The sequence below is a fragment of the Schistocerca nitens genome, chromosome 5 (genome assembly GCF_023898315.1).
Source record: "Schistocerca nitens isolate TAMUIC-IGC-003100 chromosome 5, iqSchNite1.1, whole genome shotgun sequence".
Taxonomy (NCBI): Eukaryota; Metazoa; Arthropoda; class Insecta; order Orthoptera; family Acrididae; genus Schistocerca; species Schistocerca nitens.
Window position 1 is genome coordinate 835,832,577 of NC_064618.1, and position 27,053 is coordinate 835,859,629.

A 27,053-nucleotide genomic window follows, 5' to 3' on the forward strand; every position below is an offset into this window, starting at 1 on the left:
TTATGTGTGCTTGTCTGAGGTCCTCTTCAACTTCTTTTATCCATTTTGTTTTTCCCCTGCCTGAGTTGATGACTTTAAGAATTCGCTTTGAAATTCTGTTTTCATTCATCCTGTGGATATGTCCGTAGAACTGCATTCTTCTTTTCCTTATTGTATCTGTAATCTTGTCTGTGTATTTATATAATTCTGATGTTGGTCTCTTCTTCCAGATTCCTTGCTCTTGTATCGGGCCAAAAATTTTCCTGAGAATTTTCCTTTCTTGTTTCTCTATTTCTTTGATTTTAGTTTGCCCACCTATTTGTGTTGTTTCAGATGCATACAGTGCCTCCGGAAGTACGACGGTGTTGTAGTGCCTCAATTTTGCGTTAATGGATATGGACTTTTTGTTATAATAGTTCCACGTGAGTTTATATGCTTTCTGTAGTTTTTTTATTCTTTCCTCATTGGCCTTTAGGTTGATCCCTGATGGCTGGATGATTTCTCCCAGGTACTTAAAATGTGGTACTTGTACAATTTTCCCATGGGTTGTCACAATAGGCAATTTGTCTTGTGGCACTCTTTCTATGTACTGGGTTTTCTCATATGAGATTTGCAGGCCGGTTCTTTGTGCAATTTCGTTAATTTCTCTATGGCGTTAGTAGCTTCTTTTCTATTATTTGTGAGGATTGCAAGGTCATCTGCAAAAGCTAAACACTTCACATTGAATCTATTATCTTTTCTAATGCCAATTTGGATTCCTTTGACTTCTTTTTCCCATGTCCTGATAATTTTTTCAAGAATGATATTAAAGAGTAATGGTGAAAGTCCGTCACCCTGTCGCACTCCAGTTTGGATTTCAAATGGTTCCGAGATATCCCCCATAACTCCTGGAAATGGAAAAAAGAACACATTGACACCGGTGTGTCAGACCCACCATACTTGCTCCGGACACTGCGAGAGGGCTGTACAAGCAATGATCACACGCACGGCACAGCGGACACACCAGAAACCGCGGTGTTGGCCGTCGAATGGCGCTAGCTGCGCAGCATTTGTGCACCGCCGCCGTCAGTGTCAGCCAGTTTGCCGTGGCATACGGAGCTCCATCGCAGTCTTTAACACTGGTAGCATGCCGCGACAGCGTGGACGTGAACCGTATGTGCAGTTGACGGACTTTGAGCGAGGGCGTATAGTGGGCATGCGGGAGGCCGGGTGGACGTACCGCCGAATTGCTCAACACGTGGGGCGTGAGGTCTCCACAGTACATCGATGTTGTCGCCAGTGGTCGGTGGAAGGTGCACGTGCCCGTCGACCTGGGACCGGACCGCAGCGACGCACGGATCACGCCAAGACCGTAGGATCCTACGCAGTGCCGTAGGGGACCGCACCGCCACTTCCCAGCAAATTAGGGACACTGTTGCTCCTGGGGTATCGGCGAGGACCATTCGCAACCGTCTCCATGAAGCTGGGCTACGGTCCCGCACACCGTTAGGCCGTCTTCCGCTCACGCCCCAACATCGTGCAGCCCACCTCCAGTGGTGTCGCGACAGGCGTGAATGGAGGGACGAATGGAGACGTGTCGTCTTCAGCGATGAGAGTCGCTTCTGCCTTGGTGCCAATGATGGTCGTATGCGTGTTTGGCGCCGTGCAGGTGAGCGCCACAATCAGGACTGCATACGACCGAGGCACACAGGGCCAACACCCGGCATCATGGTGTGGGGAGCGATCTCCTACACTGGCCGTACACCACTGGTGATCGTCGAGGGGACACTGAATAGTGCACGGTACATCCAAACCGTCATCGTACCCATCGTTCTACCATTCCTAGACCGGCAAGGGAACTTGCTGTTCCAACAGGACAATGCACGTCCGCATGTATCCCGTGCCACCCAACGTGCTCTAGAAGGTGTAAGTCAACTACCCTGGCCAGCAAGATCTCCGGATCTGTCCCCCATTGAGCATGTTTGGGACTGGATGAAGTGTCGTCTCACGCGGTCTGCACGTCCAGCACGAACGCTGGTCCAACTGAGGCGCCAGGTGGAAATGGCATGGCAAGCCGTTCCACAGGACTACATCCAGCATCTCTACGATCGTCTCCATGGGAGAATAGCAGCCTGCATTGCTGCGAAAGGTGGATATACACTGTACTAGTGCCGACATTGTGCATGCTCTGTTGCCTGTGTCTATGTGCCTGTGGTTCTGTCAGTGTGATCATGTGATGTATCTGACCCCAGGAATGTGTCAATAAAGTTTCCCCTTCCTGGGACAATGAATTCACGGTGTTCTTATTTCAATTTCCAGGAGTGTATTTCAATAAGCGGTTGAACAACAGTGAAGGTAGATTGTACTGATCCAACGGCGCTGCTAGGGACACATTTGGATGTATATTCCACGACAATGGAAACAAATTTAAGCCTCATACTGGACTATTAAGGTCTGTTCCCATGTCTGCAGAAAATAGTAATAAATCGAAGAGGGTGCACAGACCTAAATCAATACGTCAGGTCATCTGCGACACAGGGATGTTGGGGCAACGTCTGTATTGAATCTTTGTCATAGTATGGGATGTTCAAAAAGAGTCTCTCCGCAGTGCCGTATGATTGTTAGCCGCGCGTGCAGTATGATTGTTCGCCTGGCCGGGATTTTTCAACGAAACAATAAACGCACCACGATACTGCAGTGATACTCTGTACCCTTTCATAGGAGAACTTGTGTTAAGTGAAATACTGAACGGTTATTTTCAACAAGATGGTGCAACCGCGCATACAGCTAGCGTTTCTGTGTCACTGCTTGCTGATGTTTTTGGTGATCGCATAATTTCACAGCGACTTTGGCCTCCACGATCACCTGACCTAACACCACCTGACTTTTTCTTCTGGGGTGCAGCGACAGCAACCGTCTATAAAAACCGTCCAAAATCCATCGATGAAATGAAAACTGTACTATCTACTTTCCCTGCTTCTGTTACAGAAGAAATGTTACAGCTTGTGTTTGGAAACATGATTAGACGAACTGAATTGTGTATTCAACAACAGAGCAGACACTTTCAACATTTAATGTGAAAGTTTGTAAGTAAAAATCAATATTCAATAAATTAATAGCTTGTGTTTCACTGAGTTTCATTTCGGTATTATCACTGCGGCATACGGCACGCGCGGCTAACAATCATACGGCACTGCGGAGAGACTTTTTGAACACCCCGTATAACATTTAAACTATGGTAAAATAGTAATATACGCCCCTTTCTTTACGCTTATTATTGCTATATTTGGCTTGTCCTGACCTGTACTTGGTTTTTCATTTGCCGGGCAAACATGTTTTTGTTATTGTTATAACATGTAAAATGACCTGTGAACATAGCTTTTTTTTATTTTTGTGAGGCTCTGGTACGGAAAACTATTTGTTGTGGTTTGTGATTTATAGATTATGTTGCGTATTTTAATCGTAGTGGCACAGAAACATACCTCCAGATCTTGAAAGACAGTAATGATCTGGACCACTTACTAACAATAGAAGAAAAATATCACATCCAGAAAGCTGTCATACTGGACAGAAATGCCATAAATGATGAAACAGTACTGTGTGACAAAACATCAATCGACTCTCTAAACCATCTATGAGCGCATCTTTGTTCAGTGCAGGGTTCCACACCTGATGCAGTTGTAGACAGCTATCCTCGTTAATTACTCAGTACTGATCCCTAATTTCTTCGGCCACTTTAATCACACTAACCCAGAATGAGGAAGACTGCCTAAGTATATTGGTTTTGTTGTGCTGCATAGAATGACCAGTTTTTATACCATGGTTGGCCACGGCTGGTTTGGTGGTTTGGTATAACTCAGAGTGGCGGCTACGTACACGGCACCCTTCTTCTGCTATATGTACAGTTTCCCCTACGTATTCTTGCATGCATTGTCAGGGGTTTGGTGGGCCCTAGTTTGGCAGAGGCCTAGACCATTCTTTACTGAACATAATAGTGTCAATATCTTTGGGGATGGGTGAAATACGCATTTGTCATTGGGTCGCTCTAAGATTCTGTTCACTTTTCCATATCTGCATCTATATGTACATCTACATAAATATTGCGGAAGCCACTTTGCGGCATGGCGGGGAGGGTACTTCTGGTGCCACCAACTTATCGCCCCTTCCCTGTTCCACTCGCGAATGGTGCGTGGGAAGAATGATTGTCGGTAAGCCTCCGTATTTGATCTAATTTCTCGAGTTTTCTCATCGTAGTCATTTCGCGAGATGTATGTAGGAGGAATTAATGTGTTGTCCGACACTTCCCGTATAGTGCTGTCTCGGATGTTCAATAGCACACCCCTTCCTGATGCACAACGCCTCTCTCGTAGCGTCTGCGATTGACTTCGTGTAGCATATCTGTAATGCTCTCGAGCCGTATAAACGATGCCGTGAGGAAATGAGCTGCACTTCGTTGGATCCTATCTACCTCTTCTATCAGTCCCACCTTTTAAGGGACCCAGACTGATGAACAATATTCAAGAATCGGTCGAACAAACGCCTTGAAGACACTTCTTTCGTGGATGAGTTACATTTCCTTGTAATTCACGTATTAATCTCAGTCTGGCGTCTGCTTTTCCTACTATTTGTTTATGTAGTCATTCCATTTAAGGTCACTCTCGATATTTACGGTATGTATTGTATCCAGCAGTTTGTCGTCAGTAGGGCAGTTGTACAGTAGTGGATTCCTTTTTCCTAATGTTACGTTTATTTACGTCCAGGGACAACTGTCAGAGACTTCGGCATTCATCAATCTTCTATAAATAATTCTGCAGGTCGATACCGCCTACCGACGCTGCTCCTTTCTTATAAGCAACCGCATCACCTGCGAAATATCTTAAATAGCTTCTACTAGATAATTTATATACATTTTGTATGTGTGTGTGAATTCCTAAGGGAACAAACTGCTGAGGTCATTGGTCCCTAGACTTACGGACTACTTAAACTAACTTATGCAAAAAACAACACACACACCCATGCCCAAGGGAGGACTCGAATCTCCGGCGGGAGGGGTTACTCAATCCGTGACATGGGCCCTCAAACCATGCGGCCACTCCGCCCGGCTTATACAGGGTGTTACAAAAAGGTACGGCCAAACTTTCAGGAAACATTGCTCACACACAAATAAAGAAAAGATGTTATGTGGGCATGTGTCCGGAAACGCTTACTTTCCATGTTAGAGCTCATTTTATTACTTCTCTTCAAATCACATTACTCACGAAATGGAAACACACAGCAACAGAACGTACCAGCGTGACTTCAAACACTTTGTTACAGGAAATGTCCAAAATGTCCTCCGTTAGCGAGGATACATGCATCCACCTTCCGGCGCATGGAATCCCTGATAGCTGATGCAGCCCTGGAGAATGGCGTATTGTATCACAGCCGTCCGCAATACGAGCACGAAGAGTCTCTACATTTGGTACCGGGGTTGCGTAGACAAGAGCTTTCAAATGCCCCCATAAATGAAAGTCAAGAGGATTGAGGTCAGGAGAGCGCGGAGGCCATGGAATTGGTCCGCCTCTACCAATCCATCGGTCACCGAATCTGTTGTTGAGAAGCGTACGAACACTTCGACTGAAATGTGCAGGAGCTCCATCGTGTATGAACCACATGTTGTGTCGTACTTGTAAAGGCACATGTTCTAGCAACACAGGTAGAGTATCCCGCATGAAATTATGATAACGTGCTCCATTGAGCGTAGGTGGAAGAACATGGGGCCCAATCAAGACATCACCAACAATGCCTGCACAAACGTACACATAAAATCTGTGTTGATGACGTGATTGTACAATTGCGTGCGGATTCTCGTCAGCCTACACATGTTGATTGTGAAAATTTACAATTTGATCACGTTGGAATGAAGCCTCATCCGTAAAGAGAACATTTGCACTGAAATGAGGATTGACAAATTGTGGGATGAACGAATCGCAGAAGTGTACCCGTGGAGGCCAATCAGCTGCTGATAGTGCCTGCACACGCTGTACATGGTACGGAAACAACTGGTTCTCCCGTAGCACTCTCCATACAATGACGTGGTCAACGTTACCTTGTACAGCAGCAACGTCTCTGACGCTGACATTACGATTATCGTCAACTGCACGAAGAATTGCGTCGTCCATCGCAGGTGTCCTCGTCGTTCTAGGTCTTCCCCAGTCGCGAGTCATAGGCTGCAATGTTCCGTGCTCCCTAAGACGCCGATCAATTGCTTCGAACGTCTTCCTGTCGGGACATCTTCGTTCTGGAAATGTGTCTCGATACAAACGTACCGCGCCACGGCTATTGCCCCGTGCTAATCCATACATCAAATTGGCATCTGCCAATCCCGCATTTGTAAACATTGCACTGACTGCAGAACCACGTTCGTGATGAACACTAACCTGTTGATGCTACGTACTGATGTGCTTGATGCTAGTACTGTAGAGCAATGAGTCGCATGTCAACACAAGCACCGAAGTCAACATTATCTTCCTTCAATTGGGCCAACTGGCGGTGAATCGAGGAAGTACAGCGCATACTGACGAAACTAAAATGAGCTCTAACATGGAAATTAAGCGTTTCCGGACACATGCCCACATAACATCTTTTCTTTATTTGTGTGTGAGGAATGTTTCCTGAAAGTTTGGCCGTACCCTTTTGTAGCACCCTGTATACATTAAAACAGTGACGGTCGCATCACACTTCCTTGGGGTACTCCGCATATTACCTCAAAATCTGTAGATTATGTTCTGGTAAGAACGTTCTGTCAGCACGGATGTCTTGAATCTAGTTGCAAATCTGGTCGGATTAGTAACGAGCATCAAAACCGATTCAGGGATTAGTGAACACAGGGTTGTCGTATTGTAATCCCCAAATCCTCGAGGAATATGAGAAAAATATACCAATTCAAAAAAGCAAATAAACATTCACTTCACGCCTTCCTGATAGACAATCTCCAGTCATTCCAAATTAATAATATAAGTGTAGACCAGATGTGGGTTGAATTCTAAGAAATAGTATCGGCAGCAATTGAGAGATTTATACCAAACAAATTAACAAACGACGGAGCTGATCCCCTTTGGTACACATAACGGGGATACAACACTGTTGCGGAAAGAACGAAACAAACATGCCAAATTTAAACAGACGCAAAATCCCCAAGATTGGTGATCTTTTGCAGAAGCTCGAAATTTAGCGCAGACTTCAATGCGAGATACTTATAACAGTTTTCACAACGAAACTTTGTCTCGGAACCTGGCAGAAAATCCAAAGAGTTCTGGTCGTATGTGAAGTATGTTAGCGGCAGAGAACAATCAATGCGTTCTGTGCGCGATAGCAATGCATATACTATCGAAGACAGTGCTGCCAAAGGAGAGATGCTAAACACAGCCTTCCGAAATGCCTTCACAAAAGAAGACGAAGTCCGTATTCCAGAATTCGAATCGAAAACAGCTGCCAACATGAGTAACGTAGAAGTAAATATCCTCGAAGTAGTGTAGCAACTTAAATCACTTAATAAAAGCAAGTCTTCTGGTCCAGCCTGTATACCAATTAGGTTCCTTTCGGAGTATGCTATGCATTAGCTCCATACTTAACAATCATATACAACCGTTCGCTCGACGAAAGATCCGTACCCAAAGACTGGAAAGTTGCGCAGGTTACACCAATATTGAAGAAAGGTAGTAGCAGTAATCCTCTAAATTACAGGCCCATATCGTTAACGTCGATATGCAGGAGGATTTTAGAACATATATTGTGTTCGAACATTATGAATTACCTCGAAGACACCCAGTCAACATGGGCTTAGAAAACATCGTTCCTGTGAAACACAACTAGCTCTTTATTCGCATGAAGTGTTGAGTGCTATTGACAAGGGATTTCAGATCGATTCCGTATTTCTGGATTTCCGGAAGGCTTTTGACACTGTACCACACAGGTGGCTCGTAGTGAAACTGTATGCTTATGGAATATCGTCTCAGTTATGTGACTGTATTTGTAATTTCCTGTCAGAGAGGTCACAGTTCGTAGTAATTGACGGAAGGTCATTGAGTAAAACAGAAGTGATTTCTGGCATTCCCCAAGGTAGTGTTATGGGCCCTTTGATGTTCCTTACCTTTATAAACGATTTTGGAGACAATATGAGCAGCCGTCATCGGTTTTTTGCAGATGACGCTGTCGTTTATCGACCAATAAAGTCATCAGAAGATCAAAACAAACTGCAAAACGATTTAGAAGAAATATCGGAATGGACCGAAAAGTGGGAGTTGACCCTAAATAACGAAAAGTGTGAGGTCATCCACATGAGTGCTAAAAGGAAATGTAATCTTCGGTTACACGATAAATCAGTCTAATCTAAAAACTGTAAATTCAACTTAATATCTAGGTATTACAATTACGAACAACTTAAATTGGAGGGAAGGCATAGAAAATGTTGTGGGCAAGGCTAACCAAAGACTGTGTTTTATTGCCAGGACACTTAGAAAATGTAACAGACCTACTAAGGAGACTGCCTACACTACGTTGTCCGTCCTCTTTTAGAATACTGCTGCGCGGTGTGGGATCCTTACCAGATAGGACTGACGGAGTACATCGAAAAAGTTCAAAGAAAGGCAGCACGTTTTGTATTATCGCGAAATATGGGAGAGAGTGTCACAGAAATGATACAGGATTTGGGCTGGAAATCATTAAAAGAAAGGCGTTTTTCGTTGCGACGGAATCTTCTCAGGAAATTCCAATCACCAACTTTCTCCTCCGAATGCGAAAATATTTTTTTGACACCGACCAACATAGTTCCTCCCTATCACGACGATAAAATAAGGGAAATCAGAGCTCGTGCGGAAACATATAGGTGTTTATTCTTTCCGCGCGCTGTACGAGATTGGAATAACAGAGAATCGTGAAGGTGGTTCGATGAACCCTCTGCCAGGCACTTGAATGTGATTTGCAGAGTAAATTCGTATATATACATTTTTTAACACTAGGCAGAAGTGCGGGACGCTGTCAAATGCCTTCCTGAAGTCAAGGAACACGGCATCAAGCTGAGCGCCGTTTTATACAGCGATGCGAATTGCGTGGAGGAACAGAGTGATCTGAGTTTCGCAAGAACTCTGCTTGGCTGAATGCGTGTTGACTTTTATAGAGGAGATTTTCTTTCTCCAAATACGTCATAATTCTTGCGTATAAACATTTTCCATAATTCTACGATAGTTTGACACCAATGACATAGGTCTATAATTGTGAGCATCTGTCCTACGTTCCGTCTTGAAGACGGAAACGATCTGTGCATTTTTCAGTCGCTAGGTGCCCTTCGTTGCTCCAGTGATCTACAAAAAACTGCTGCTGGACAGGGAGCAACTACTTTCGCATAATCTTTTTAGAATTTTACAGCTATCTCATCTGGTCGCAATGTCTTTCCACTACTAAGCGATCGTTGTTGCTTTTACGTTCATCGATCGGTTATGTCAGTAGTTGCCATTTCGACGTTCGTACGGTAATTGAAACGAGGGACTGTATTAACAACTCCCCGGTGATGCAACTTGCGAAGATCGATTTCAGTGTTTCGTCCTTCTCTCTGTTATCTTCATTTCTGTGCGTGTAAGGTCACTGCGTGACTGAACAGATGATTTCTACCCATTTATTGATTTTACATGACACCAAAACTTCTTAGGGTGTTCGGGTAGTATCGCCAACAAACGGGATGCACATTAGTGATTTGTGATCCTCTTTTTCTTCCTTCAGCTGGTGTCAATTAAATCGGACGACCATACCATCCGTGACCGGCCATAGTATAAAAATTGGCCATACTATATACTGAAACACAACGCAGATACCTAGGCAATCTTCCTCCTTCTGGGATTGTATGACAGTCTAAGTAACAAAGATAGTGGCGTACAGCTGTAGCAAATGTGGAACTCTGCACTGAGCAAATAGAAATTGGTGTAGGTCGCACCTGGAGACTGAGAGCCGCAGTTCGTTTCCCACCACCATCACCATCATTTACCACGGCGGCAGCGTGGACCACTACAGGAGCGTACTGATGGAGGACGTAATGGCCGTCAGGAACCACCTGAAAGTGGCAACAAGCCTATTAGCCGAAATATCGTGAAGAATGACTCGGACAGACACCTGAGAATTCTCTAAGTTAGAAATACGCTGGGAAACATCAGATCGTATATATGGCGAATTATTGACAATACTGCCGACATCGGCGACACGTTGGTGAGATGTAACGATGTTCAGCAGTTGGCCATCTAGTACAGCTGCCAACCTCTGACGATTGCGCGTTGCGCGCTCGCAGGAATGAACTCTTCCAGCATCACACATCTACATCTACATCATAGTCCGCAAGCCATTAATGGTGTGTGGTTGAGGGTACTTTCGGTACCACTATCAGATCCCTCCAACCCCGTTCCACTCACGAATAGCGCGTGGGAAGAATGATTATCGGTAAGCCTCTGTACTGCCTCTCATTTCTCGAATTGTCTCCTCATGATCATTACGCTAGATGTATGTGGGGGGAAATTATATGTTGTCCGACTCTTCCAGGGAAGTGTTCTCTCGAAATTTCGATAGTAAATGTCTCCGTGATGCACAACGCCCGCCTTTTAACGTCTGCCAGTGCAGTTTGTTCAGCATCTGCTGAACGCTCTCGAGGCGACTAAACGATCACGTGACGAAACGTGCCACTCTTCACTGAAACTCCTCTATATCTTCTATGAGTACTACCTCACAGGGATCCCAGATAGATGAACAGTACACAAGAATCGGTCGACCAAGCGCCTTATAAGCCACTTTCTTCACGGTTGAATTAAATTTCCTTAAGATTCTACCTCCGAATCTGAGACTGGCATCTGCTTTTTCCACTGTTTGCTTAAGGTCGCTCTGGATAGTTACTCCTACATATTTTACAGCAGATACTGTTTCCAGTAATTTGTCATCAATAGTATAGCTATACAGTAGTGGATTTCTTTTCCTATGTGTGTGCAATAACTTATTTATTTACGATCAGGGTCAACTGCCAGGGCCTGCACCATTCGTCAATTCTCTGGAGGTCATTCTGCAAATCGTTACTATCTTCTGGCGATGCTACTTTGTTACAGACAACCGCTTCATCTGCGAACAGCCTTAGCAGCCGACGCTTTCTACTAGATCTTTTATATGTACTGTAAACAGTAACGGTCCTACCACACTTCCCTGTGGTACTCTGCATATTACCTTCACATCTGTCGGTTTTGTTCCCTTAAGAGCGACGTGTTGAGTTCTGTCTGCAAGAAAGTCGTGAATCCAGTCACAAATTTGCCCCAATAATCGATAAGCTCGTATTTTTTTCACTAAACGGCTGTGGGGGACGGTGTCAAATGCCTTCGTGAAGTCAATGGACACGGCATCAACCCGAGCGCTATTGTCCACTGCGCAGTGGATGCCATGGAGGAACAGAGAGAGCTGGGTTTCGCAGGATCTCCGTTTGCGGAATCCATGTTCATTATTTTTATAGAGCACATTTTCTGTCTCCAAGAACGCCATATTTCTTGATCATAAAACGTATTCGATAATTCTACAACAGATTGACGTCAACGATATAGATCTATAATGGTGTGCTTGTGTCCTACGGCTCTTCTTAATAACGAGAATGATCTGCGCTTTCTTCCAGTCTCTATGTGCCCCACGTTGCTCAAACGATCCACGATAAACTACTGTTAGAAGGGGAGGAAGTTCTTTCGCATAGACTTTGTAGATGCTTATAAATATCTCATCTTTCCCAGACGCCTTTCCACTATTGAGCGACTGTAGTTGCTTTTCTGTTGTTGTTTCAACATCTTCCATTTTGACGTTCGTACGGCGATTGGAAGGAGGGACCTTATTACGATCTTCCGAGGTGAAACAATTTCGAAGGACTGAATTCAGTATTTCTGTGTCATCTTCTGTTTCGGTGCCGGTGTGGTCGCTGAGAGAAAGAATAGATGATTTTGACCCACTTACTGATTTTACATATGACCAAAACCTCTTAGGGTTTTTACTCAGGTGGGTTGATAAACTTTTACTTTCAAAGTCACTGAACGTTTCTCTCATTGCTCTCTTTACGCTCATTTTTGCTTCGTTCACCTTTTGTTTGTTAGCTAGGTTTTTAGTTCTCTTGAATATGAGGTGAATTTCTCTTTGTTCACGTAGGAGTTCTATAACACCGCTATTGTACCACGGTGGATCTTTCCCATCCCTTAAGACCTTACTCGGAACATGTTTATCTAGGGCGTATTGCACGATTCCTTTGAATTTTTTCCATTTTTTCCGCATCTTCGTCCTCATTACAGAATATTTGGTGCTCACTGCTCAGATACTCTGAAATTTGTATACTGTCAATCTTGCTAAGCAAAAATATCTTCCTACCTTTCTTAACATTCTTTGTCAGACCCGTTGTCATAGATGCTGTCACAGCCTTATAATCACTGATGCCTTACTCTTCTTTAACTGATTTGATAAGTTTAGGTCTGTTTGTGGCGAAGAGGTCTAAGACGTTACCCTCACGAGTTTTTTCTCTAACTACCTGCTCAAAGTAATTTTCGGACAAAAATGCAGAATAATGTCACACGTATCCCTGTCTCTGGCACCAGTTTTAATAGCACGACACTCCCATTCTATGCCTGACAAATTGAAGTCACCCCCTAATACAACGGCATGATTGGGATAATTGCTAACGGTATTCTGCAAGTTGTAACTGCAGTGCTCTACCACTAGAGCTCCTGATCCAGGCGGTCTATAAAAGCATCCGATTTCCATTTTGGACTGATCTTTGATACTTAACTTCAGCCAGATTAATTCACAATCGGAATCCGTGATAGCCTCACTAGATTTTATCGAATTCTTTACTCCAATAAACACACCTCCACTAGTGGCGGCTAACGTATCTTTACAATAAATATTCCAATCTGAACTAAGGATTTTGTTTACATTAATGTCCAGTTTCAACCAACTTTCTCTTCCTAATACTATCTGTGTTTTATAACCTCCAGTAAGCGATACTGATTCTGCGACCTTTCTTGGGACGCTGCAGCAGTTTTCTAAAATCATATTGATCTTTTTATTTCTGATTTTCTACGACGGACGTTCTCTGAGGACATTGTGGCTAATTTATCAGGCATATCCTCTTTGATCGCAAGAGAGGGTTTCTCTAACCTAAATAAAGTCCCATGTGTAAGCCACACGTACTCCGCTACCCTAGTAGCCGCTTTCTGCGTGTAGTGCACGCCTGACCTATTAAGGGTAACCCTACAATTCTGCACCCGACAGCGGAGGTCGAGAAATTCGCATGCGATACCGTAGCAGAGTCGTTTGAGCCTCTGGTTTAGACCTTCCGTTCTGCTCCAAACCCGAGGACCGCGATCAACCCAGGGTACGGTGCTACAAATAGACAGCTTACCCTGCACCCCCCGTGCGTTGCTAGTTGCCTTCACCAAACCAACCAGTCGCCGAAAGGAGCCGAGGATGGCCACAGAACCCAAGCGGCAGGCGCCATTCGTGCCGACATGTGCCACTACATGCAGCCGGTTGCACCCAGTGCGCTTCGACAGCTGCCGGCAGGGTCTCCTCCACATCACGGATGATACCCCCCGACAATCACACCGAGTGCACGCTGGCATTCTTCCCCGCCTTGCCTGCTATTTCTCTGAGGGGATACATCACACGCCTAACATTGGAGCTCCCAATGAATATCATACCCACCCTCTGCACTTGTCCGGACTGGGAAGGAAAATCGGCCTCTCGGCCAACAGGAGAGGCATCCCGTGCAGGGTCAGAGTTACCATCAACACTGGGTAGCATCTCGTACCTGATGCCAAGGTGTATGGAGCCACTCGCGCGACCTGCTCCCTCTTTCGCCTTCCGCCCAGTGATACGCGAACCCACCACCATCTGCCACTCCCTCTCAAGTGAGAACTGACCGATCAGAAGATGAAGCGACATCCGGGTGACTAGGGGATTCATGAGGCACCAAAGGTGTCTCCAGTCTCGTCCCCAGCGCCCCGATGCCGCCGCAACTTTGAACATTAACCAGAAGCATGTCGACGGTAGCCAATGCCGCTTCCGGCTGTTAACGGACAGCATCCGAGTCTCCTTGTGTCCGCTCACAACAAGCACAGTTCCTAGCCAAATCGTAGTGTCTGAAATATAAGATCTCGAATGGCGCTAATGACTTTGGAATGTACGCAAAATATAACGAGGAGAATAAATAAACATTAAAAACTGCTCTGCATATTTCTCAATATGCCTTGAGAAGGCAAGCTCCTAAACAGAAATAAATTTCTCTGGTGAAGTGGATGTCTACAGTTACCTGTTACTACACTACTGGCCATTAAAATTGCTACACCACGAAGATCACGTGCGACAGACGCGAAATTTAACCGACAGGAAGAAGATGCTCTGATCTGCAAATGATTAGCTTTTCAGAGCATTCACACAAGGTTGGCGCCGGTGGCGACAGCTACAACGTGCTGACATGATGAAAGTTTCCAACCGATTTCTCATACACAAACAGCAGTTGACCGGCGTTGCCTGGTGAAACGTTGTTGTGATGCCTCGTGTAAGGAGGAGAAATGCGTACCATTACGTTTCCGACTTTGATAAAGGTCGCATTGTAGCCTATCGCGATTGCGGTTTATCGTATCGCGACACTGCTGCTCGCGTTGGTCGAGATCCAATGACTGTTAGCAGAATATGGAATCGATGGGTTCAGGAGGGTAATACGGAACGCCGTGCTGGATCCCAACGGCCTCGTATCACTAGCAGTCGAGATGACAGGCATCTTATCCGCATGGCTGTAACGGATCATACAGCCACGTCTCGATCCCTGAGTCAACACATGGGGACGTTTGCAAAACAACAACCATCTGCAAGAACAGTTCGACGACGTTTGAAGCAGCATGGACTATCAGCTCGGAAATCATGGCTGCGGTTACCCTCGACGCTGCATCACAGACAGGAACGCCGGCGATGGTGTAGTCTACGACGAACCTGGGTGCACGAATGGCAAAACGTCATTTTCTCGCATGAATCCAGGTTCTGTTTTCAGCATCATGACTGTCGCATTACGGGTTTGTCGACATCGCGGTGAACGCACATTGGAAGCGTGTATTCGTCATCGCCATATTGGCGTGTCACCCGACCTGATGGTATGGGGTGCCATTGGTTACGCGTCTCGGTCACCTCTAGTTCGCATTGACGGCACTTTGAACAGTGGACGTTAGGTTTCAGATGTGTTACCACCCGTGGCTCTACCCTTCATTTGATCCCTGGGAAACCCTACATTTCAGTAGGATAATGCACGACCACATGTTGCAGCTTCTGTACGGGCCTCTCTGGATACAGAAAATGCTCGACTGCTGTCCTGGCCAGCACATTCTCCAGATCTCTCACCAATTGAAAACGTCTGGTCAATGGTGGCCGAGCAACTAGCTCGTCACAATACGCCAGTCACTACTCTTGATGAACTGTGGTATCGTGTTGAAGCTGCATGGGCACCTGTACCTGTACACGCCATCCAAGCTCTGTTTGACTCAATGCCCAGGCGTATCGAGGCCGTTATTACGGTCAGAGGTGGTTGTTCTGGGTACTGACTTCTCAGGATCTATGCACCCAAATTGCGTGAAAATGTAATCACATGTCAGTTCTAGTATAATATATTTGTCCAATGAATACCCGTTTATCATCTGCATTTCTTCATGGTGTAGCAATTTTAATGGCCAGTAGTGTAGAAACTCTGCTTACCCGAAAGCTATTGCACGAGATAACTTTTCAGACAAGAATGCACTGGTCCTAAAACTATATGCTAGGTACCAGCACGAGATTTAAACCTAGTGGCGTGACTTGGCGGTCTGACGGTGGGAAAATTACGCTAGGAAGTCGCCTTACACAAGCATATTCACGCAAAAACAAAAACTTACAGTAATTTTCTAAGCTCTAATCTACACAGTAAAATACACACGTAGAGTTCACTCCTTTGCAGAAGCACGTGAAAAAAAAACTGAACTAAATTACTGTGTGTGAGGCAGAGATGCCACTGCCGATGCTGCAGCTGCTGGCGCGTCTGCACGGCTCCGCGTCTGCGGGTGCAACACGCGCCCACTACGACATTCCGCCTCGTGCAGAGACAATAGCGAACACATTTTGTTTTGTTCAAATTACTTACGGGAACACAGCCGCGTGACCTCGTCGACAACGACAGATACTTCGAAAGTCGACCACCCTGTCATTTTCAAGGCAAAACTGCAGCAAGAAATCGATACGCAAGTGAATTTGAAACCTCGGGGTGCAGAGCAAATCCGGAAAAGTAACGCGTACTTTGCACTCACACACACACACACACACACACGCACACACTGTAAACACTAGCGCTACCACACGAGCAAAGATGACAGACACCAGAAGTTATCGATAGTCAAAATATTGAACAACGGGTGAAGCAGCATTACTTCTGTCCCTCCGTGTTTTAACAAGGGAGAGGACAGCATTCCACACAGAATTTAAGCAAAAACCTGTATATTTACAGTGTTACTCGGTACTTTAATCTGAACTGCGGCGTCCATAAAACTATCCCAACAGCTGGAAGTGCATTCCACAATCTCCAGGTTGTTATATGCCATAGGATGGCCGGTCCCTAGACAATGTTATACAATAGCCGATTTCCTCGGGTGCTGTAAGCCAGCAGAACTGTTAAAGAGTCTGGGAAACAAGGCAAGAAAAGAAGTAGTCTACCTCTGTAACGAGATATATGACAAAGGGGAATGGCCTGAGGACTTCCTTGCAACAGTTATGATACCAATAGAGAAAAAGAGAAACACTAAAAAATGTGAAGAGTACCGGACCACCAGTCTAATTTCTCATGCAGCTAAAGTCTTGCTGAGACTGTTGAACAGAAGGCTATATAGCAAGCTGGATAAAGGGATTGCAGAGGAGCAGTTCGGACTTAGAAGAGGAAAAGGAACAAGAGATGCTATTGGCCTCTTAAGAACTATAGGGGAAAGATATATGGAAAAAGGTAGAGAAATCTTTGCTGTTTTTATAGATTTAGGAAAGGCTTTTGACTGAGTTCAATGGAACAAGCTGATGGATGTTTTGAAGAGGAAAGGAGTAGTTTGGAAAGAGAGACGACTGATACAGAATCTATATTTACACCAGAAAGTAAGAATAAGGATTGGAAATGAAATGTCAGAAGGAAGCAGCACTGGACGAGGTGTTGCCTTTCCCCGCTGTTGTTTAACGTATACCTTGAAGAGATTATTGCGAAAAGCTTAGATGGGAAAAGAGGAATATGTATTGGTGGAGAGAGAATAGAATGTATAAGATTTGCTGATGACATGGTATTAGTGGCAGAAAGTGAGCGGACAGTGAATAACATGCTGAAAGATCTGAATGAGGCTTGTGTGGAATATGGGATGCAAATAAACACAGCAAAAACAAATAGTATGGTCATCAGTACAAGACGGAGACTGTCCAATATTAAAATAGGACAATCTACCATTAGCCATGTAAGTGCACAGTAACTGAAGAGATGTCACCAGGAGTTGAAAACTCGAATTGGCATAGCAAAGGAGGCATTCGACAGAAAGAGGAGACTCTTATGTGGCAAGTTAGATAACGGACTAAGGAAAAGGCTTGGCAAATCTTTTGTCTGGAGTGTGGCACTATATGGGGCAGAAACATGGACGCTGAGACAGGATGAAAAAAGGTTAGAGGCATTTGAGATGTGGATGTGGAGGAGAACTGAGAGAATAAGCTGGATGGAAAGAGCGAGTAATGAAAGAGTATTGCAAAGGGTTGGTGAGAGAAGACGTCTGCTGAAGGTTGTAAGAGAAAGGAAAAAGAACTGGTTGGGACATTCATTGAGAAGGGAGTTCTTGCTAGCAGATGTTTTGGAAGGATTGGTTTGTGGGAGAAGACTGAGAGGAAGAAGGAGATACAAGATATATAGACGACATACAGGGAAGAGGAAATTATACAGACCTGAAGAGGATGGCGGAAGAACGGACAGCCTGGAGAGCTACCATGTGAAAATCTGCCTTTTGGCAGAACACTGATGATGATGTAAGCGTGTGTGACGCCTACGCTCAGTATACGCTTCCTTCACGAACATGATAGCCGCTAGTGGAGGGAGTGCGATGGACACGTTCCTTACGCAAACAACGTCATCCTTAACGAAGTCTAAAAGGACCCTAATCTTAAACGGAGATCGTAAAACAAATTGCAGATCATATTTCCGCAAAATAAGACCGATCTTGCTGGATATGCTTCCTGCATAGGCCAGGAAGTCCGCAGACCTTTGTGCAAACTCGGTATTACTGTCACTTACCTGGGGCCCCGTTGGTCCATTGCGTAAACACGTCTGACCTGTCTTTCACTGTATCCATTGCGATGTAGCGGCAGACGCCGAGTCGAGAGAACGGACAGCAGAGCAGCAGCAGCACTTGTATCATAAACTGTAAATTAATGTAGTCTTTTTTCTTGTTCACGTGCTTCTGCAAAGAAGTGAACTGTACGAGTGTATTTTACTGTGTAGACTAGTGGTTACAAAATTGATCGTAGTTTTTGTCGTTGCGTAAGTCTTGTGGATGTCCTTGTGTACGGCGGCTTCCTAGTGTAAATTTTCCCGTCGCCAGACACTCCGTCACGCCATTAAGCTTTAATTTTGTGCTAGTAGACACCACACAGTTTAGATCAGAGCATTCTAGTTTGAATTTTTATCTCGTGCAGTAACTTTTCGGCAAACAGGATTTCTAGTAACAGGTATCTGTAAATACATCAACTTCAGCAGTGAAATTTATTCCTGTTTAATAGCTTGCGGTCTCAGACAACAGTGAGAAATCTACACAACAACTTATAGCGATACTTTATTCTCCTTTGGTATATTTTCTAAGTCGGTAGCGCCATTTGAGACCTTATATCTATTTTGTAAACTGTAAGATACTGCTGGGGACTGTGCTTGTTGTGAGCGGGTACAAGGAGACTTGGCTGCTGTCCATAAACAGCTGGAAGCTGCGGTGGCTGCCGTCGACGTGCTTCTGGCTAATGCTCGAAGTTTCGGTGACATCGGTGCGCCAGTGACGAGACCTGCGACACATTTGGTGTCACTGGAATCCCCTGGTGACCCGGACGTCGCTGCGGCTTCTGATGCGCAACATCTGACTGGTCCGTCCTCACTCCAGAGTGGGTGGCAGACAGTGGTGGGTTGGCGTTTCACTGGGCGGAAGGCGAAAGAGGGAGCAGGCCGTGCGGCTGGCTCCCTACGTCTAAGCAACAGGTACGAGGTGCTACCCAGTGTTGGTGGTAACTCTGAGCCAGCACGGGATGCCTCTCCTGTTGGGCCAGCGGCCGATTTTCTTGCCCAGTCCGGACAAGTACAGAGGGTGGGTATGCTAGTCACTGGGAGTTCCAATGTTAGGTGGGTGATGGAGCCTCTCAGCGAAACAGCAGGCAAGGCGGGAAAGGATTCCAGTGTGCGCTCGGTATGTTTGCCTGGGGGATCTCATCCGTGATGCGGAGGAGTCCCTGCCGGCGGGTATCGAGCGCACTGGGTGCAACCGGTTGCATGCAGTGGCACATGTCGGCCCGAACGACGACTGCCGCTTGGGTTCTGAGGCCATCCTCGGCTCCTTTCGGCGATTGGTTGGTTTGGTGAAGGCAACTAGGAACGCACGCGGGGTGCAGGCTAAGCTGTCTACACTCCTGGAAATTGAAATAAGAACACCGTGAATTCATTGTCCCAGGAAGGGGAAACTTTATTGACACATTCCTGGGGTCAGATACATCACATGATCACACTGACAGAACCACAGGCACATAGACACAGGCAACAGAGCATGCACAATGTCGGCACTAGTACAGTGTATATCCACCTGACGCAGCAATGCAGGCTGCTATTCTCCCATGGAGACGATCGTAGAGATGCTGGATGTAGTCCTGTGGAACGGCTTGCCATGCCATTTCCACATGGCGCCTCAGTTGGACCAGCGTTCGTGCTGGACGTGCAGACCGCGTGAGACGACGCTTCATCCAGTCCCAAACATGCTCAATGGGAGACAGATCCGGAGATCTTGCTGGCCAGGGTAGTTGACTTACACCTTCTACAGCACGTTGGGTGGCACGGGATACATGCGGACGTGCATTGTCCTGTTGGAACAGCAAGTTCCCTTGCCGGTCTAGGAATGGTAGAACGATGGGTTCGATGACGGTTTGGATGTACTGTGCACTATTCAGTGTCCCCTCGACGATCACCAGTGGTGTACGGCCAGTGTAGGAGATCGCTCCCCACACCATGATGCCGGGTGTTGGCCCTGTGTGCCTCGGTCGTATGCAGTCCTGATTGTGGCGCTCACCTGCACGGCGCCAAACACGCATACGACCATCATTGGCACCAAGGCAGAAGCGACTCTCATCGCTGAAGACGACACGTCTCCATTCGTCCCTCAATTCACGCCTGTCGCGACACCACTGGAGGCGGGCTGCACGATGTTGGGGCGTGAGCGGAAGACGGCCTAACGGTGTGCGGGACAGTAGCCCAGCTTCATGGAGACGGTTGCGAATGGTCCTCGCCGATACCCCAGGAGCAACAGTGTCCCTAATTTGCTGGGACGTGGCGGTGCGGTCCCCTACGGCACTGCGTAGGATCCTACGGTCTTGGCGTGCATCCGTGCGTCGCTGCGGTCCGGTCCCAGGTCGACGGGCACGTGCACCTTCCGCCGACCACTGGCGACAACATCGATGTACTGTGGTGACCTCACGCCCCACGTGTTGAGCAATTCGGCGGTACGTCCACCCGGCCTCCCGCATGCCCACTATACGCCCTCGCTCAAAGTCCGTCAACTGCACATACGGTTCACGTCCACGCTGTCGCGGCATGCTACCAGTGTTAAAGACTGCGATGGAGCTCCGTATGCCACGGCAAACTGGCTGACACTGACGGCGGCGGTGCACAAATGCTGCGCAGCTAGCGCCATTCGACGGCCAACACCGCGGTTCCTGGTGTGTCCGCTGTGCCGTGCGTGTGATCATTGCTTGTACAGCCCTCTCGCAGTGTCCGGAGCAAGTATGGTGGGTCTGACACACCGGTGTCAATGTGTCCTTTTTTCCATTTCCAGGAGTGTATTTGTAGCGTCGTACCCAGAGTTGACCGGGGTCCTCTAGTTTGGAGCAGAATGGAAGGTTTAAACCAGACGCTCAAACGACTTTGCGACGGTATCGCATGCGAATTTCTCGACCTCCGCTGTCGGGTGCAGAATTGTAGGGTTATCCTTAATAGGTCAGGCGTGCACTACACGCAGAAAGCGGCTACTAGGGTAGCGGAGTAAGTGTGGGGTGCAAAAAAAAGGCACTGAGCAGTATGGGACTTAACATCTGAGGTCATCAGTCCCTTAGAACTTAGAACTACTTAAACCTAACTAACCTTAGTACATCACACACATCCATGCGAGAGGCAGGATTCGAACCTGCGACCGTAGCGATCACGCGGTTCCAGACTGAATCGCCTAGAACAGCTCGGCCACAACAGCCGGCTGTGTGGCATGCACCTGGGGCTTTTTTAGATTACAGAACTCCTCCCTTGGGAGCAAAGACGATTTGTCTGTTAAATCAGCCACAGCGACTTCAGAGAATCTTGGTCCTCGCAGATCAAAGGTAGAAAAGATTAATTTCCTTTTAGTAAACTGCAGCATCATCCAAGTAATGGTCCCAGAAGTAATATCGTTTACTGATAGTATATGGAACAGAAAGCTGATTGAAGCCAGACATCAAAGACAACGAAATCCTACTAGTTAACATTGGAATTTTTATCGTAAGGGAAGATTAGTCGCCAATGGTGGCGGCGTGTGCAGTAAAAGAAATCGATAAATTCTTGCGACGTTATCACGGATTCCGAATATGAATTAATCTGGGTGAAATTGAGTATCAAAGAACGGTCAAAAATGGTGATCGGATGTTTTTATAGACCACCTCGGTCAGGATCTGCAGTTGTAGAGCGCTTCAGGCAGAACTTGCAGAATATCAGTAGTAATTTTCCTGATCATGCCGTTATAATAGGGGGTGACTTTAACTTGCCAGGTATAGATTGGGAGTGTTATGCCATCAAAACTGATGCCAGTTCTGGTGGCTTTGTTCTGGACGTCTTGTTCGAAAATTACCTTGAGCAGATAGTTAGCAACCAACACGAGGGGGTAACGTCTTAGACCTCCTGGCAACAAACAGACCTCAACTTATCGAATCAGTTAAAAGTAGAGGAAGATATTAGTGATTATAAGGCTGTGACAGCACCTATGATGACGGGCCCTACAAGCAATGTTAAGAGAGGTAGGAAGATATATTTTCTCAGCACGGATGACAGGACACAAATTTCAGAATATCTCAGCAGTCAGCATCAAATATTCGGTGATGGGGACGAAGATGTGTAGAACAAATGGAAAAAATTCAAAGGCATCATCTATATGCCTAGACAAAAATGTTCCGAGTAAGGTTTTAAGGGATGTGAAAGATCGACCATGGGTGAATAGCCGTGTTAGAAAAGCGCCGCGTAAACAAAGAGCACTTCATCTCAGATTCAAGAAAAGTGAAAACCTAGCTGACAAACATAATCTGAACGAAGCGAAAATGAGCGTAAGGGGAGCAATGAGGGAAGCGTTCAATGATTTTGAAAGTAAGCCGTTGTGAACCGACCTGAGTAGAAACACTAAGAGATTTTGGTAGTATTTAAAATCAGTAAGTGGGTCAAAATCATCTATTCATTCTCTCAGCAACCACACCAGCACCGAAACGGAAGAGAACAGAGAGAAGGTCGAAATACTGAATTCGGTCTTCCGAAGTTATTTCACCGCGGAAGATCGTAGCACTGTCCCTCCTTTGAACCGTCGTACGAACATCTAAATGGCAAATATTGAGCAAAGCAGCTATAATCGCTTAGTAGTGGAAAGACTTCAGGACCAGATGAGGTACCTATAAGATTCTATAAAGACTATGCAAGAGAACTTGCTCCCCTTCTAGCAGTAATTTATCGTAGATCTGTTGTGCAACGAAAGGTACCTAACGACTGGAAAAAAGCGCAGGCCATTCCCGTTATAAGAAAGGCCGTAAGACAGATGCACACAATTATAGACCTACATCGTTGACGTCAATCTGTTCTAGAATTATAGAACACGTTTTATGCTCAAGAATTATGACGTTTCTGGAAAATTAAAGTCTCTTCTATAAATATCAGCATGTAATCCGCAAACATAGATCCTGTGAAACTCAGCTCGCTCTGTTCCTCCATGAGATCCACAGCGAAGTGGACAACGGCGCTCAGGTTGATGCCGTGTTTCTTGATTTCAGCAAGGCATTTGGCACCGACCCGCATTGCCGTGAAATGAAAAAATACGAGCTTATCGAGTATCGGAGCACACCTACGATTGGATTCAAGACTTTCTTGCAGATAGAACTCATCACGTCGCTCTTAACGGAACAAAATCGACAGATATGAAGTAATATCCGGAATACCACAGGGAACTGTGATAGGACCATTGCTGTTGACAATACATATAAGTGATCTAGTAGAAAGCGTCGGATGTTCTTTAAGACTATTCGCAGATGATGTAGTTGTCTATACCAAAGCAGCAACGCCAGAAGATAGTAAGAATTTGCATAACGACGTGCAGAGAATTGATGAATGGTGCAGACTCTCGCAGTTGACAATAACGTAAATAAATGTAAAGTATTACGCATACACAGGAAAATAGATCCACTACTGTACAGCTACACTACTGATGAAAAATCACTGGAAACAGTATCTGCTGTAAAATATGTGGGAGTAACTATGCAGAGCGACCTCAAGTGGAATGAACACATAAAGGAAATAGTGGAAAAAGCAGGCACCAGACTCAGATTCAACGGAAGAATCTTAAGAAAATGTAACTAATCCACGAAGAAGTGGCTTATAAGGCTCTTGTTCGTCAGATTCTGGAGTACTCTTCATCTATCTGGGATCCCTATCACGTAGGACTGATAGACAGGATTCAACGAAGAGCGGCGCATTTCGTCACTGGATCTTTTAGCTGGAGAGCGAGCGTTACGGAGACACTAAACAATCTCCACTGGCAGACGTTACAAGAGGGGCGTTGTGCATCACGGAGAGATTTACTATTGAAATGTCGGGACAGCACTTTTCAGGAGGAGTCAGTCAACATATAACTTCCCCCCCACATACATCTCGCGTATTGACCACGAGGAGAAAACTCGAGAAATTGGAGCCAATACAGAGGCTAACCGACAATCGCTCTTCTCACGCATTATCGAGTGGAACAGGCTTGGTGGGATCAGACAGTGGTACTGAAAGTACCCTCCGCCACACACCATTAGGGGGCTTGCAGAGTGTGATGTAGATGTAGATGGAAGACGGTGTAACTCAGGTCTGAAATGAGACCTGTGAACCAAGGTACGAAATACCCCTTGAAGGTGAGCCAGATGGTAACAATTATCGGCCTCTAGATATAAGGCTTCCTAAAAACAGCATGTCCCAGCGTATCATCAACCTTCATCATAACTATGTACATCAAGGAAGGGAAAGGAGCCACCCTTTCCCATCTCCATCGTGAAAGGAATATTCGGGTGGATTGAATTCAAGTGTTCTAAAAACTCCTGCAAATTCGTTCTGTCATGAGGCCAAACAACATAAGTATCGCTATTTTGTCGAAAGACGACATGTTGAGAAACGTGGCTGTTGTACTTAAGGTTTATAATTTATATAAAAAACAGCTACCAGCCACATGTATGGTTTAAAAAGTTTTATTATCTTCAGACCATGACCGGTTTCGGATTTTCCTTTACAAATCCATCTTCACATGGCAGATTACACGCATTCTTAGTTGGACCTAGTTTTGTTTGTGTTATTCGTTTGCTGCAGAGCTGTGTAGTTCTGCCTGACGAAATATTCGTGCGAATATTTCGTCAGGCAGAACTACACAGCTCTGCAGCAAACGAATAACACAAACAAAACTAGGTCCAACTAAGAATGCGTGTAATCTGCCATGTGAAGATGGATTTGTAAAGGAAAATCCGAAACCGGTCATGGTCTGAAGATAATAAAACTTTTTAAACCATACATGTGGCTGGTAGCTGTTTTTTATATAAATTATAAACATAAGTATCGTCCAAAAAACTAAAGTTCGCCCGAACAGGCCACGAAGGCTCAACTGACCGACCGGCCAACGTGTCGTCCTGAGCCCTGATGCGTCAATGGATGCGGATAGGGAGTGGCAGGCGGTCAGCACATCGCTCTCCTGGCCATATGCCAGTTTAAAAGACCGAATCGTATCGACTACACATCGCAAAGAAAGAAGGAAAACCACAGGTTCCAAAGCAGCCGACTCCAAAGGAAATTCCTCGAAGTCTTTCATAAACTGATTTGCAGTAACAGATCACACCAACATCCCATCGCAACTCTGTCTGTCTGCTCACAGCATTGGTCTTTGAAAAAATACTAAGTGCAAGTCAATACACGTCGAAATAGCTTCGTTAATTGAACGCTTAACATAACCTTAATCAACCATAACAAATCACCGAGAGGAACACGAGTTAAGAGAGAAAACACATCAAAACTTGTTAGAATATCAGAGTTAGTCAAACGCATTCCCTCTAATAGATGTCAGAAATCCACCCACTTCTTACTGTGATGCTCACACCGACCAACTAGTGGTCTCAACAGAGTAGCAAGGTGTTTTTGCTGCACGATATGCCGGAAGAAGTGGTACCCCTTCTTCGTGGGTCTACGGAAGACCATATAACCTAGAGGGGAATAGCACAATATGTATTAAGACTCTTGATAGTCTCCAGCGACACAACGAACTACTTACCAAGAGGCTGTTATACTCGTATTTTCTATCAACACATTTTGGGGGGCCAGCACCGATCCTGCGATAGGTTGAGTCATACAGTAAACACTGCATCCTTGTAACGTAATCTTGCTTGTCCAGAAAAACTGTGTCATTGCCCCTGTCCGTACCTAAAATCACAATATCCGGACCAGATTTAAGTGAATGTGAAGCACCCTCTCTTGAGTGGACGTGTCACAGTCAATACACTCAGGTCTGAGATTTTGTTTTCTTTGCTGCAAGATGCGATAAGAGTGGTTTCAGCTGATTATAAATTCTGTTACAGATGATCGCGTCCTCGAAGGGATGTACATCGGTTGCAAGTGCAGCACGGAGCGCGTGAAAAAGTCGCTTGACGCGTATTTCTCACTGAAACACAAGGTTCCTGAACTGCTAATGAAGAGAGACCCCTTAGGTGCAGACGTACAGGAGAGCAAGGAAATAATGTGAGTATAATACAGCAGAAGGGCAAACTGACATTCAGCCTAATCCTTATTTCTACGCATCTCTACAGTAATGTTTTATTACGCGTCACAATGTCTAACTTCAAAATACTACACATAGAACTTGGTTATAACTCATGGGGCTACATAAAATAAAGTTCTTGAGATGTACTGTGTAATGATGTGAAAGAGATATTCACGTTAAAGTGACTACCGCCTAAGTCCGACGTCAGCCTTCAATAATCACTCCCAGACGGCACAAGCAGTGGAAGACATGAAAATCGTGTCGCGAGAACGCGGAAAACAATGGCGTCGTTGTCGTGAAGCAGAAACGGAGTGATTTATCTGACGTCCAAAACAACATGATCATTGGCTTTCGGGCCAAGGCCAGAAGCATTTCCGAAACGGCTATGTCTGTGAACAGTTCGAGCAACGCTGCGATTGAAGTATACCGTCAACGACAAATTGGCGCTACCCGAAACCGCTGCAGGAGGTCCCGGGTTCGAGTCTCGGTCAGGGCACACATCCTTCAACTGTTCCCGTTGATATGTATCAATGTCTATAAGCAGCGGAAGGTCTAGATTTCATTATAACTTCATTCTTCGAGAGCTGCAAGATTACCAATGGTATCTGTACAGATACCAGCTACTTGTAGTTGATGGAGTTGTACCACGGCTGAGGAGATGTACCCGGACGAATAGACGTGCAACTGTTGAGCAAGTGACCACCCAGGCATACCGAGGTGGGGGGGGGGGGGGGT

At 45.7% G+C, this 27,053-nt stretch overlaps 1 protein-coding gene across 2 annotated transcripts in view; it reads left to right on the forward strand.

The window, feature by feature from the left end:
* Positions 1-27,053, forward strand: part of LOC126259403 (alpha-tocopherol transfer protein-like) — a 154,163-nt gene that overhangs the window by 48,902 nt on the left and 78,208 nt on the right. For both annotated transcript variants that reach the window (XM_049956175.1, XM_049956176.1), the window contains one exon: positions 26,137-26,296. In XM_049956175.1, the coding sequence (XP_049812132.1) occupies positions 26,137-26,296 (160 nt within the window). The remainder of the gene's footprint in view (positions 1-26,136; positions 26,297-27,053) is intronic.